The sequence below is a fragment of the Centropristis striata genome, chromosome 9 (assembly GCF_030273125.1).
Source record: "Centropristis striata isolate RG_2023a ecotype Rhode Island chromosome 9, C.striata_1.0, whole genome shotgun sequence".
Taxonomy (NCBI): Eukaryota; Metazoa; Chordata; class Actinopteri; order Perciformes; family Serranidae; genus Centropristis; species Centropristis striata.
This window is the reverse complement of record NC_081525.1, coordinates 36,642,550-36,655,463: the sequence shown is the minus strand read 5'-3', so window position 1 is coordinate 36,655,463 and position 12,914 is coordinate 36,642,550. Positions and strand designations below refer to the sequence as shown.

The 12,914-nt window shown below is 40.8% G+C and overlaps 1 protein-coding gene across 2 annotated transcripts; it reads left to right on the top strand.

Moving 5' to 3' along the window:
- Window positions 1-51: 51 nt before the first annotated feature.
- On the top strand, window positions 52-12,599 carry zfyve9b (zinc finger, FYVE domain containing 9b). 2 transcript variants are annotated; one of them, XM_059341285.1, is made up of 16 exons: window positions 56-254; window positions 2,402-3,162; window positions 3,559-3,658; window positions 3,735-3,931; window positions 4,562-4,673; window positions 5,347-5,469; window positions 6,076-6,231; window positions 6,938-7,162; window positions 7,850-7,932; window positions 8,064-8,168; window positions 8,270-8,420; window positions 9,086-9,166; window positions 9,448-9,610; window positions 10,383-10,488; window positions 10,573-10,752; window positions 11,892-12,599. In XM_059341285.1, the coding sequence occupies exons 1-16, from the start codon at window positions 191-193 to the stop codon at window positions 12,051-12,053; spliced, it is 2,769 nt and encodes a 922-aa protein (XP_059197268.1). In that variant the 5' UTR covers window positions 56-190; the 3' UTR covers window positions 12,054-12,599. The 2 variants fall into 2 exon arrangements, 1 of the variants encoding a protein (XP_059197268.1); XR_009394918.1 differs by lacking the exon at window positions 11,892-12,599 and having other exon boundaries at window positions 52-254; window positions 9,339-9,610; window positions 10,573-10,603.
- Window positions 12,600-12,914: the final 315 nt, after the last annotated feature.

Below are 12,914 nucleotides of genomic sequence, written 5' to 3'. Positions count from 1 at the left end.
GGGGAGGGACATTTCTGCACACCTCTTGAGTTTCTTCAAAGAGCTGCAGAGAGACACAGGGGAGGAGGGAGATCACAGAGAAGGGGGGTATAGAGAGAGGCGAAAATCATCCCAGCATCCTCCGCTTGTGAGCAAGGCACTGCTGCTGGACTCCGTGTGCTCCTCGGCTCCTCACATGTAAGAGGAGAAAATGCTCAAGTTCTTCTCTGCGCGGGATGACGAGAACGAAAGCCTTTTGGGAGCGATAACTGAGGGTAAGAAATGCTTTCATTGTACCGGGGTGGGGATGCTTTACCCCCCTACAGGATGATGATACTGCGCGTCTGTGTTTGTCACAGAAAACCGCTGATACAGCATTTAGCTGCGCGCACAGACCGCATCATCTGTGTGTGTGTTGCGCACATTCCCGTGTGAAGACAGGCTGCGTACATGCACCGCAGCCTCCTCAGTAAACATCAGCCCAGTGAGGTGTCCTGCTGGCCTGATGTAACGGGGTGCGGGGTGAGTGTCGCATTGCCGCCGGCCTCGGTGCCTGCGAGCGGATTAAAACATTTGCACGTGTGTTGAATGCGTCACTGTCCCGGGAAGCGATCTCTCTCCTCCGCCGGCAGCAGTGATCCGGATCGGTGGCGGTGCAGCGGTGCAGCCCCGCCGCCGTGTCGGGAAATGATCACTCTGCAGCCCGCAACAGCGACACGACCCGCCTATATTTTTTCTTTTCTTTTTATGGGTTTCGGGAGGCAGCTGCAGTGCAGTTTTAAAAAAATTAGGTAATTTCCCTCAAATGTAAACTGAAGAGCCAGTCATCCTAAAGCTGCAGTACTATACTGTGGCTGTTTAGCGCTCTTATTATCGGCTCCTGAGTCATAACTCTTCATGAATCACTGGCTGCTACAGCTGAAACAACAGCCATGGACACATTAACTCCCCTGGTGCTGGTAATTAACAGTAGCTTAATGGTTATTACGTAACGAGCCTTGCTCAGGAGAGAGGTTGCAGAAAGTCATCAGAGAAGGTATTTGCCTTTATGTATGCTGAGATTATGAATGGAGTCATTCAGAAACAAATGGCGCATTTGACTATATTTATAGGGGAACACAGTTTCTTTGCTGAATTGAACGTGCAGGTGATCAGTGCAAGGTATCAAGTACATTTACTCAAGTAGGCTACTTAGTATTTTCATTTTCTGTTACTTTAAATTTATACTCCACTAAGCTACATCTCAGAGCTAAATATTGTACTTCTTGCTCCACTGCATTTATCTGATACCTTTAATTTAATTGCAAATACATGAAATAATGATATTGTATTTTTGTGGATAACGATAAAAACCTCAACTATCCAGCAGTGTAAAATAAACCCCGCATTCACCAACACCAACATTATTATCTAGATTGATTAAAAAAAAAAGTACCACAGGTAAGAGAATACATTTATTTATTTGATTTTAGGGTGGACTGTTCCTTTAAAGTAATGTATGCATCAATGATTATAATCCAATCATAGAATAGGCTATATACCTATAAGCTGGAATGCATGAAGTAAAATGATTATCATGAAATTTTCCATTACAATATAGTTTTAGCTACTTTTTTTACTTATGTAAAATGGCCCATTTTACAAAGTATATTTTGGTGCTTGTATTTATTTAGCAGGTATTTTCACAGTTGTATTGATACTTTTACTTTAAGATGAGGACTATGACTTATAGAGTGCTTGGCGGCCTTTCAGTGCAGGAGTCACTAGGGCTGACTCCTGGTGATGCATTATTATTATTGTATTGTTGTTGCATATTTGAAATAAATCATTCATTCATTCATTCATGAGGACTATGAGAATGTAATGTTTAAACCATTATATTACCATACCATTGTCTTTGGTCTACCACTACAGGCACACAACAAATGGGCCAGTACACAGAAACAGTCATGTTTTTAGTGTTGACGCATGAAAGCTGGAAAAAAACCTTAAAATGTGGCCACTCAATAGGAGAATGAAACACAGAATCACTATTATCAAAATTTTTTGTTTCTCTGGGGAACCAGAAGCTATGTGGTATCACCTATTGCTTCTTCATCAATATTAAGTCAAAAACAATGCCTTTCCTTTCATTTATATATATATATATATATATATATATATATAACCGCGTCATCGAATACCCCTCAAGGGCGACTGAGCGCTAATGCTGCCTTGAGTGAGGATTGAAAGCTGTGAGGTGTGTTCGAGGTGATGAGATAGATTATCACATGCTGTCAAATGGCCACTTAGCACATGTGAACATTTTCCATCTAATAACTCATTGTAATGAGTTCACATGCATTGTGTGCGTAAGTGTGTGTGCTTGACATAAAGAGACACTGAGACATTAACGATATCATCATGCTCCCCCTCGAAACAGATGAAGGAGACAATCCGTCTCTTCAGGATACCAAGCACCACTGGCTCAACAGACCCTGCCTGCTGGTGCTCAAAGATGGGGACGTGTCCAAACCAGGATTGGGCTGCGGCCAAATCAGACCAGAATCTCCATCTAAGACCACTTCAGACGCATCAGTCAGAAGCAGCTTTGGGCCATGCGAGCAGAAACCATCCGAACATCCTGCAAAGACGGCTTCGCCCTCCCAGCTGGAGGAAGGCAGCTGCACTGTGACCGCCATCTCCGCCTGGGGGGAGAGTTGTTTCGGGGAGTCTCCTAGCCCCCTGGTGCTGAGTCCTGCAGAGGCCGCGTGGCCAGAAGAGGAGGAGGACGAGGTGGCAGAGGAGAAGAAGAAGCCAGAGGCTCTCCCATCAAAGGAGGACTCTGTGGTTGAGGAGAAGGAGCTGGAGGAGAGCAGGCTGGAGCAGACGGAGCAGTCCTGCAGCTCGGAGGCGACAGCAGCAGCCTCTGATGAGAAGGGGTCCAAGACCAGATCCAGTGGAGGAGATGAGACCCAGGAAGCCAGTGGGGAGGGAGCAACGGGGGACTGTGCAGCTTCCCCTCTGGATCCAGACAACGAGTCCCACCTGAGTCCTGTTGGTATTCTGTCCAAGGATCGAGGCACAGTCCTCGGAGAGGTAGCTCCAGTGTGGATCCCTGATGCTCAGGCGCTGGTCTGCATGAAGTGTGGGGTCAAGTTTACATTTACGAAGAGGAGACATCACTGCCGTGCATGTGGGAAGGTGAGAAAAAAAGGTTCATATGTTGTGCAGCATTTAAAAATACAAATTAGATGTCCCAGGGGCGGCTGTGGCTCAGTTGGTAGAGTTGGTTGGTCCCTAACCGAAGGGTTGGTGGTTCGATCCCTGACCGTCGCAGCCTACATATCAAAGTATCCTACATGTCGGTGTGTGAATGAGTTCCCAATGGTGGCAGGTGGCACCGTTTAGGGTAGCCTCTGCCACCAGTATGAATGTGTGTGTGAAAGGGTGAATGAGCGCAGTCTGTAGTGTAAAGCGCTTTGAGTGGTCCCAAAGCGACTAGAAAAGCGCTATATAAGTGCAGGTCCATTTACCATCCATGTTCTCAAGAAATTTTAACAAGTGATTTTTTGTCTGTCCTTATGTGTGCATGTGCAGGTTTTTTGTGCATTTTGCTCCAGTCTGAAGTTCAGACTCACACACCTGGATGGCAAGGAGGGACGAGTTTGTATTTCCTGTCATTCAACCCTCCTCAAAAGTGAGCACAGTTTTCTCTTTGTTGCAATTTTCTAAGAGGATTTTGGCAGAAGTAATTCTTGCACCTTCCCCTTTAGGGACACCTCCAAGGGGGAAAAGGAGGGTGTGGTTTGCAGATGACATCGTCCCCAGTAAGCAGTCAGAGTCTGCTCCGACTTCACCAGTCAGAGGGTTCTCACCGCTGATGAGACGAGCGCTGGGCGGGCCAGTTAGAAGTCCTGTGGGCTCACCGCAGATCAGGAGAGCTTTGCGGCCACATGGGACAAATATCAGTGTAAGAAAACATAATGCAGAACCAAGGTTATTATAGTTAACGAAAACTAACAAAATAACGAAAACTAGAATTGAAAAATCATTTTCGTAAACTGAAATAAAAATAAAAACAAGAGTTTTTAAAAAACGATAACTAACTGAAACTGTATTTTGTGGTTACAAAACTAACTAAAATTATAGTGAAAATGTCCTTAGTTTTAGTCTTTGTCAACTTTTTTCATACATAAACCTTTTTGGTTGATATGAAATCAATTTCATCTATTTGGTTTTATGACTTAATACATTTATTGGGGCTGAAATGGATCAGACAAAGGAAATAAAGGAAACATTTATTGTGACCTTATTGAATCTGGACCCAACAAATACCCCATTGCAAAAAAACTAAAACTAACACTAAAACTAATAAAAACTAAGCATTTTCCAAAAAATTAAACTAATCAAAACTAGCAAACTCACTCTAAAAACTAATTAAAACTAACTGAATTTGAAAAATTGACAACGAAATCAAAACAAAAACTAATGAAAAATTCAAAACTGTTATAACCTTGTGCAGAACTTATGTGTTGTTCTATAATAAGTCAGATTGTTTGTACAAACCTGGGCTCTCTCCTCTGCCTCCATCCTGCTCCAGGAGGCCTGTGGTCCTTACGGCTGGGGCACCACAGCTTTAGTGAGCAGCTCTGCCAATCTCATCCCCCTTGATGGCCTGCCGCCCATCCTCACCTCCACAGGAGTCAAAGGAGGTAAACAGCTGCCATCCAATTTCAGAGGCAGAATTACTTTTTTTTTGTTCATGGTAGTGCAGATGCTGGGATTTTCTTGACCTTGAAAAGAGCTTTGCTGCATTTCTTTGCCCTCATCATGTCTTGCACTGCGCAAAGATAAGAAGAGAGGCACAAACAGAAGGGAGTTTCTTGCAAATCAGGCAGCACAAGGCGAGGAGTTGACAATGTATTGATGACAAAAGGAAGAGCAAAGTGAAGCGTCTGCATGAATTAGCAGTAGTGACTACAGAGTGATGCTGGATAGCCTAAATGAACACTTTCAGCCTGTCAGTTCTGAATAAAAGATTAAGCAGTCATTAGTGTATTTATGTTGTGACTGCTCCCTTTAGTGCTGCTACTGTAAATGATTATGTGAACCTTGTCCTGCCTGGTTACTCAGGAGCCTTTCAGAATAATAGCATTAATAAAAGCTTCCTGTCCTTGCATCTTAATTATAAGCTTGGCCCAGACAATGCCTATTGATCTTCACACAGCTACCGATTAGGTTACAGTTAGCTCTTTTATTCGCTTGCTATGTATAAAAGTACAATGTCAGTAGAATATTCTTCTGTGGCAGCTCAATGCTTGACCACTTGTAGTAGATTCTACTGTCTAACAGCAGTAATACCACTCTTTTTTTAAATCTCCATAGATTACACAGTGGAGGAGCAACCCTCTGAGATGCTGCTTATTCAGGAGTTGGAGAGCAGCCGGCCCAAGCCCCTGGTGTTTGTCCTCAACGCCAATTTACTCGCTATGGTCAAGCTGGTCAACTGTATGTTCCTGTTTTCTTTTCATTTTGCATGATAAAGTGCATAGAAAACAGCTTATTGTGCACATTTTAATATAGGGCTGCTGTGATCCTACAAAAAAGCTGGGGGATATGTGTTTTGCAATTTGTAAAGAAGGTCAATAGCCGCTGGTTGTGCCTATTGTCAGGATTGTCACAGTGACATCATCATCAAAGCCTCTTACAGTGGGATGATTTTTACAGTTTTGTTTGAAAATATTATTTTATGTTTGACATGTAACCAAAGTTGAAAAAGTTTTCTGTTTTTTCCCAGTGTCATTACATTTAGGAAAGCATATTATATGTCTACATCTGTCAGTGGGTCATCACTACAACAGTAACTATAATAATATGTTAAGTCTACAACAGAAAGCTTGATGCTTTCTGTAATAACATGGGAAAAAAGTGCATAAACCTGTGTCGGAAATTGGCTAAAATGAGTTGAAATATGTCATATATCTGCAAAAATCCAACATTGTGCGACCCCAACTGTTATAATTACCGTTATTGACTATAAAAAGGGTTGATTAATTGTGATTCAGGTTGGACTGTCCTTGTAAACCTCTGAGGTTGTGCCTTGTTGTGTTACAGATGTTAACAGGAAGTGCTGGTGCGTGACGACGAAGGGAATGCACGCTGTGGGTCAGGTGGAGGTGGTGGTGCTGCTGCAGTGCCTGCCCGAAGAGAAAAGCTTCCCCAAAGACATTTTCAGCCACTTTATCCAGCTGTACAGGGACACCCTCACAGGTCAGCCACACACACAAAAACATGCGGAAATACAATCATTTGTGACCCCCGCTCACTGAACTGAATCTCACACGCACAGTTCAGATCACCCAAAAAAGAAACAAAATGACCAAAAGAAGGAAACAAAATGACCAAAAAAGACACAAATTGACCACAAAATCATCAAAAAAGACACAAAATGACCAAAAAAAGACACAAAATGACCAAAAAAAGACACAAAATGACCAAAAAAAAGACACAAATTGACCACAAAAGACACAAAATGACCAAAAAAAGACACAAAATGACCCAAAAAAGAAACAAAATTACCAAAAAAGACACAAAATGACAAAAAAAGACACAAAATGGCCAAAAAAAGAAAACAAAATGACCAAAAAGACACAAAATGACCAAAAAAAGACATTAAATGACCAAAAAGACTAAAACACATTAACACTTTAACACAGTGGAGACAGAGCTGACTTCCAAAATGATTTGGCGACCCCCAGAAATCATCTCGCGACCCCAATTGGGGTCCCGACCCCAAGGTTGAGAACAGCTGGCTTAAACTACCTCTGAAGGGGTCCTATAATGCAAATTTTCAGGTTCATACTCATATTTTGGGTTTTTTAATGTGTTATAATGAGAAAAAAAAACTGCCTCTCCTGCACTGACTGTCATGTCCCTCAAAGAGTTTTTTTGTTCCTTTTCCTCTGTTTTTCTGCAGGAAAAGTCTTGAAACACCTGTCGCTGTCCTTGTTCGGCACTAGTTTCCTGGGTTGTGAGGAGCATGCAGGCTTCCTGTACATTCGCTCCACCCTCCAGTCCCTTCAAGGTCTACCTCTGCCAAACCAGCCCTACCTCTTTGGCCTGCTGGTCCACAGAGCAGAGGTGACCTGGGCCAAAGCCTTTCCACTGCGTCTCATGCTGCGATTGGGGGCCGAATACAGATGTAAGCTGCACTCAAAAAAATAACTTGTTCCCAGAACGAAATAAAATTATGGAAATAATTTCCACCTAAATAAAATGCTTTGATTTAGCGAGAAACAGTTTTGTTGAGTGAACAAAATGTAAATATGTTGGGTCAACATGATGTATTTGCGTTACTGTTACTTAATTACCAGGGGTCAGTCCAACTAGATTTGTAAGGGTAATTGTAACATACTAATGTAATTTTCTTGGGCCATTTAAACATGTATGACATTATTAAGAGTTACTTTATTTAATAGGTTAGTTACAACTACTTTTTAAAATAGTGAAGTACATGAATTAATTGTGCTGAGCCAACAAAACAGTTAGGTTGAAGTGGTTTAGCCTAAAAGATTACCTTTATCATATGAAAATGAACATAATAGTAATTATTCAGGAAATAAATATTATATTCAGCAATTGAATTAGGTTGTTTTAACATAAAGTATTCTAGTAAATTTTAAAGTGTTGCATTTTATGCTAAAACTACATGTTTTAAAACTGTTCAACCACAAAACATCATTTTATTTAGTAGAAGCTACATGTTAGACTAAGGAGAAGGTAACAGACACCCAGTTTGCTTTTTTTGAGTGTGGGCTCCGGTATAAAATACTACATCTGTAATGCTGCAGGATTCCTCCTCAGTTACCCACTTTCTTTCCTGTTCCAGTTTACCCGTGTCCTCTGTACAGCGTGCGCTTTAGGAAGCCCTTGTTTGGGGAAATTGGCCACACCATAATGAGACTGTTAGTTGTGAGTATAACATTTAATAACAGCCTGTATTTGGCGTTGTGACAGAACCTCATTTCCCACTTTTTATAGTCAAAACTTCAATCAAATTTTCTCAAAATTGATGTCGACCTGCACTTCTCCTTCTGTTCCAGGACTTTAGGAATTACCGTTACAGCCTACCAATGGTGCCGGGGCTCACTGTGGATCTAGAGGCTCAGAGGACCTGCATAAAGATACCGACCACTGGGTATAACGAGGTAAAACTAAGCCTTTAAATGCCTCACAGAGTTAATAATAATGTTTATGCATTTTTCATCAATCGCCATCCTTCCCTCTCCGCCCTCTTGTCTCTCATCAGCTAATGAAGGCTTTGAATAAGTCCAATGAGCATGTGCTGGCCATCGGGGCGGGCTTCAACGAGACTGCAGACTCCCATCTCATCTGTGTGCAAAGAGACGATGGCCAGTACCAGACCCAAGCCATCAGCATCCACAATCAGCCACGCAAAGGTGGGTCATAATCAGTGGTGGAAGAAGTGTTCAGATCTCTTACTTCAGTAAAAATACTGATACCACACAGTGAAATTACTCCACGACAAGTAAAAGTCCTGAAATCCAAATCTTACCTAGGTAAAAGTACTAGAAGTACTAAAGTATCAGAATCAAAATGTGCTTAAAGCATCAAAAGTAAAAGTATTCATTATGCAGAATGGACCAACTCAGATTGTTTTATATATTACAAGTATATTATTAAATTGTTTGTATTGATGTTTTTTTGGTAAATAGCATTGCATTATTTTATTTTAATGGTAGGGCTAATTACTTAATAAACTGTTATGAGGTGTAATTGAAAGAAATCATGTCTAATCACTTTATATTTATCATGTTTTTCAAGTTGAATCTTGACTGGAAGCTGGCAGATAAATGTAGCGGAGCAAAAAGTACAATATTTACCTCAAAATGTAGAGAAGTAGAAGTATATAATCAAGCAGCAAAATCCCAATTCCAAGAAAGTTTGGCAGTAGTAAAACCAGACTGCAATTATTTGCATTGGACCAAATTCACCTTCCTTTATTGTACACTAGATGGCACTACATGCTTGTTTTTTTCACCTGATTATATTGGGATTGAAGCCACAAATTGTGTCTTTATTTTTCTGTCTTATTTTATTACAGTTACTGGATCATGCTTTTTTATATTCAGTAGTGCACTGAAAGCGTCTGCAGGATACCTCGCCAAATCCAGCATCGTAGAAGGTAGGATGTCCAGTCAAAGGGGAGTCAGGTTCACTTTGTCCTGCCCTGCAGGAAATTATTTGTTTACATGGTTTTCTAAAACAGTAGTGCATGTTACACCCCTGCTTCAGATCTGGTTTATTCAGAATGTGTTGATGTTTGTATGTGTGTGTGTCTGCGTACATTTTAACAGACTGTTTGTCTAGGCGTGTGTACATGTTGATGCATGTGAGTTTGTGTGTGTGTGTGTGTGTGTGTGTGTGTTTGTGTGTTTCCTCTGTATCGCTGACCCCTCTCTCCAGATGGGCTCATGGTGCAGATCACAGTGGAAACCATGGCGGAGCTTCGCAGGTCACTACGGGAGATGAAAGAATACACTGTCACCTGTGGACGGCTCGACCAATCAGACGGCCAGGAGCTGGTTTGTGTACAGTGGGTGGAGGAGAAATGCACTGTGAATAAAGGGTGAGTGTGTCCACCTGATGTTTTTGTGGCAGAATGAAGGTTTTGTGCTTAAAGAGAACAATATAACAGTAATAAATAAATACAGTACAGGCCAAAAGTTTGGACACGCCTTCTCATTCAATGTGTTTACTTTATTTTCATGACTATTTACATTGTAGATTCATCAAAACTATTAATGAACACATGTGGGATTATGTACTGAACAAAAAAGTGTGAAATAACTGAAAACATGTCTTATATTCTAGTAAGCAAAGGGTGGCTACTTTGAGGAATCTAAAATCCAAGACATGTTTTCAGTTATTTCACACTTTTTTTGTTAAGTACATAATTCCATATGTGTTCATTCATAGTTTTGATGCATTCAGTGAGAATCTACAATGTAAATAGTCATGAAAATAAAAAAAAACGCATTGAATGAGTAGGTGTGTGTCCAAACTTTTGGCCTGTACTGTATATGTAACACTTAAAACTGCCTTTTAATTTTTCATTTAATTTCATTTTCATTTTCATTTTATTAATTCTTCTTTTCGAACCGAAAAATAAAAAATAAAAAACAATAAACTACAACAGCGTAGGCTAGATGCACATACATATTCATACACATACTCACATAGACACCATTAAACAGATGTACATAAACATATAAACATTTACACACATACAGTATATAAAGCCCTATACATATACATGCATCTGCCCCGTTTAAGTAATAAGATAGAAATAAGAACCAGTTAACTTAATATTCAATATGTAATGTGTTTGTTTCATGCAGAGTTATTAGCCCCATTGATGGGAAATCCATGGAGTCCATCAGCAGTACAAAGATGTTCCAGAAGTCAGAATACAAAGAAAATGGGAAGATCATCCGCTGGACAGAAGTATGCATGGTGATCTGCTTAGAATATTCATATTAGTCCATCTGAGTGTCTCCTTCTTCACATTTCTATGTGTGATTTGTGCAGGTGTTCTTCTTGCAAAGGGGCGATCATCCTAAAGGAGGAGCGAGTGACTCCGCTGAACACGACCGCTTAACGGAGCGGATCGCTCGGGCGTTTTGCTTGGCTCTGTGTCCACACCTGAAACTGTTGAAGGAGGATGGGATGGCCAAACTGGGGCTGCGTGTTGCTTTCGACTCTCAAGAGGTTAGACAGGATGTTTGGTATTTGAATCAATTGTTAATAACTTCCTATAACAAGGTTGCATCATGAATACTCACCTACAAAGCCAAAATGGAGCTACAAACAAGGCAGAAATGTGACTGATCTACTTTGTCGCTTAAACCAGTAGTTCTCAACCTTTTTGAGTCGCGACCCCCAATTTAACATGCATGTTGTCCTCGACCCTCGCTCACTGAACAGAATCTCACACGCACAGTTCAGATCACCCAAAATGATCAAAAGAAGGAAACAAAATGACCAAAAAAGACACAAATTGACCACAAAATGATCAAAAAAGACACAAAATGACCAAAAGAAGGACACAAAATGACCAAAAAAGACACAAATTGACCACAAAATGATCAAAAAAGACACAAAATGACCAGAAAAGACACAAAATGACCAAAAAAGACACAAAATGACCAAAAAAAAGACAGAAATTGACCACAAAAGACACAAAATGACCAAAAAAAGACAAAGTGACCCAAAAAAGAAACAAAATTACAAAAAAGACACAAAATGACAAAAAAAGACACAAAATGGCCAAAAAAAGAAAACAAAATGACCAAAAAAGACACAAAATGACCAAAAAAGGACATTAAATGACCAAAAAGACTAAAACACATGAACACTTTAACACAGTGGAGACAGAGCTGACTTCCAAAATGATTTGGCGACCCCCAGAAATCATCTCGCAACCCCAATTGTTGAGAATAGCTGGCTTAAACTACCTCTAAAGGGGTCCTATAATGCAAATTTTCAGGTTCATACTAATATTTTGGGTTTTTACAAGAATGTGTTTGCATGCTTAAATGTTCAAAAAAACACAGGCCAGTCAGCATAAAAGAGCAGATTGTTTCTGCGTTCTCCACATCTGTGTTATCGATGTCGGGTGTGTCCAGACGCCAAGCCTAGATTTGCAAAAACACTGCAGCTGATACTCTGCTAACAATCTGGTAATTTCTTCAGCATGGGATTCCTCAAAGTTTCAGATGCTCCTCCACATACTGAAGAACATAAAATATGAGCTATGAGTCACATAATGCAGAGCTGTGAAGTTTATACCACGAGCTCCTGGGTGTGACTGCATTCAAACAAATTAGTGGTTTGTTTTGTCATTCCAGGTGGGATTTGTGGCCGGGAGCAACGGGCAGCCCCTCCCAGCTCAGTACCTAAACGCCCTGGATAGCGTGCTGATCCCCGTCATACACAGCAGGGGGCGCAAGAGGGGCGACGAGCCTATAGTGATGGAGCTCATCTTTTACATCCTGGAGAACATCACTTAGAGCGCACACACCCAACTCTTTCTTCTTTTTAACCCTGACCACAACTCTGTCTCCGGCACATCTCAGCAGTGCTGCCATCGGTTTCAGGGCAATAAAAGCATCCAAAGGGCGAACCAGACCACATCCAAGGTCTGCATCCATCTCATCCAGTAGAGAGGAGTGGTCTGACTCTTAGTGGTTTTCTGATCTCACCCTGCCCTGCAGCAGACAATCTGGGTAAGCATGAAACCTACTGTAGGATGGCCCATCAGATCACTGTACACTGTACAGTAGTAGCAAATTCATAGCTTGATATCATTCACAATGTCACAACGTTCAATAAAAGTTCCTGTACAGAGAATACCTTTAAAAGTGGGAGCTGGATTCAGCCCCATGACCTTAAAGCAAAGAGAAAAAGAGAATGAATTAAAGACCAGTATGTAGTAGATCTGTAGCAACTTGATACACTGAATGAATGCCTGGAGAATGTTTTCATACTGGATGTATTTTAATTGATTGCTCATGAAATGTAATGTTGGCCTGGAATTAAAAGTTGCAGCAATGACAGTTACTGCCTCTTCATCCTCAATACATACAAGAGCTTTATAGTTCTACTTTACTACATTTATGACTGGGATTCTTTTGTCATAAACATTACTCAATACAGGTTCATCTCAATAAATTAGAATATCAAAAGCCCATTTCCAGTAGTTCAAGTCAAATAGCCCCAACCAAGTATTGAGTGCATATAGATGGAAATACTTTTCAGAGACCAACATTTCCATATGAAACACTTTTTAAAATGTGTCTTTTGTAATACAACTTTTTTTGAGACACTGAAATTTAGGTCTTAATTAAATGTAAGCCATAAGCGTTAATAAA

What these genes read in the sequence shown, in the direction of transcription:
- zfyve9b (XM_059341285.1), top strand. Translation starts at nt 191, where the DNA reads ATGCTCAAGTTCTTCTCTGCGCGGGATGACGAGAACGAAAGCCTTTTG. An exon ending in GTACAGGGACACCCTCACAG is followed by an intron (nt 6,232 to 6,937) that starts GTCAGCCACACA and finishes GTTTTTCTGCAG; the next exon opens with GAAAAGTCTTGAAACACCTG. An exon ending in CGACCACTGGGTATAACGAG is followed by an intron (nt 8,169 to 8,269) that starts GTAAAACTAAGC and finishes GTCTCTCATCAG; the next exon opens with CTAATGAAGGCTTTGAATAA.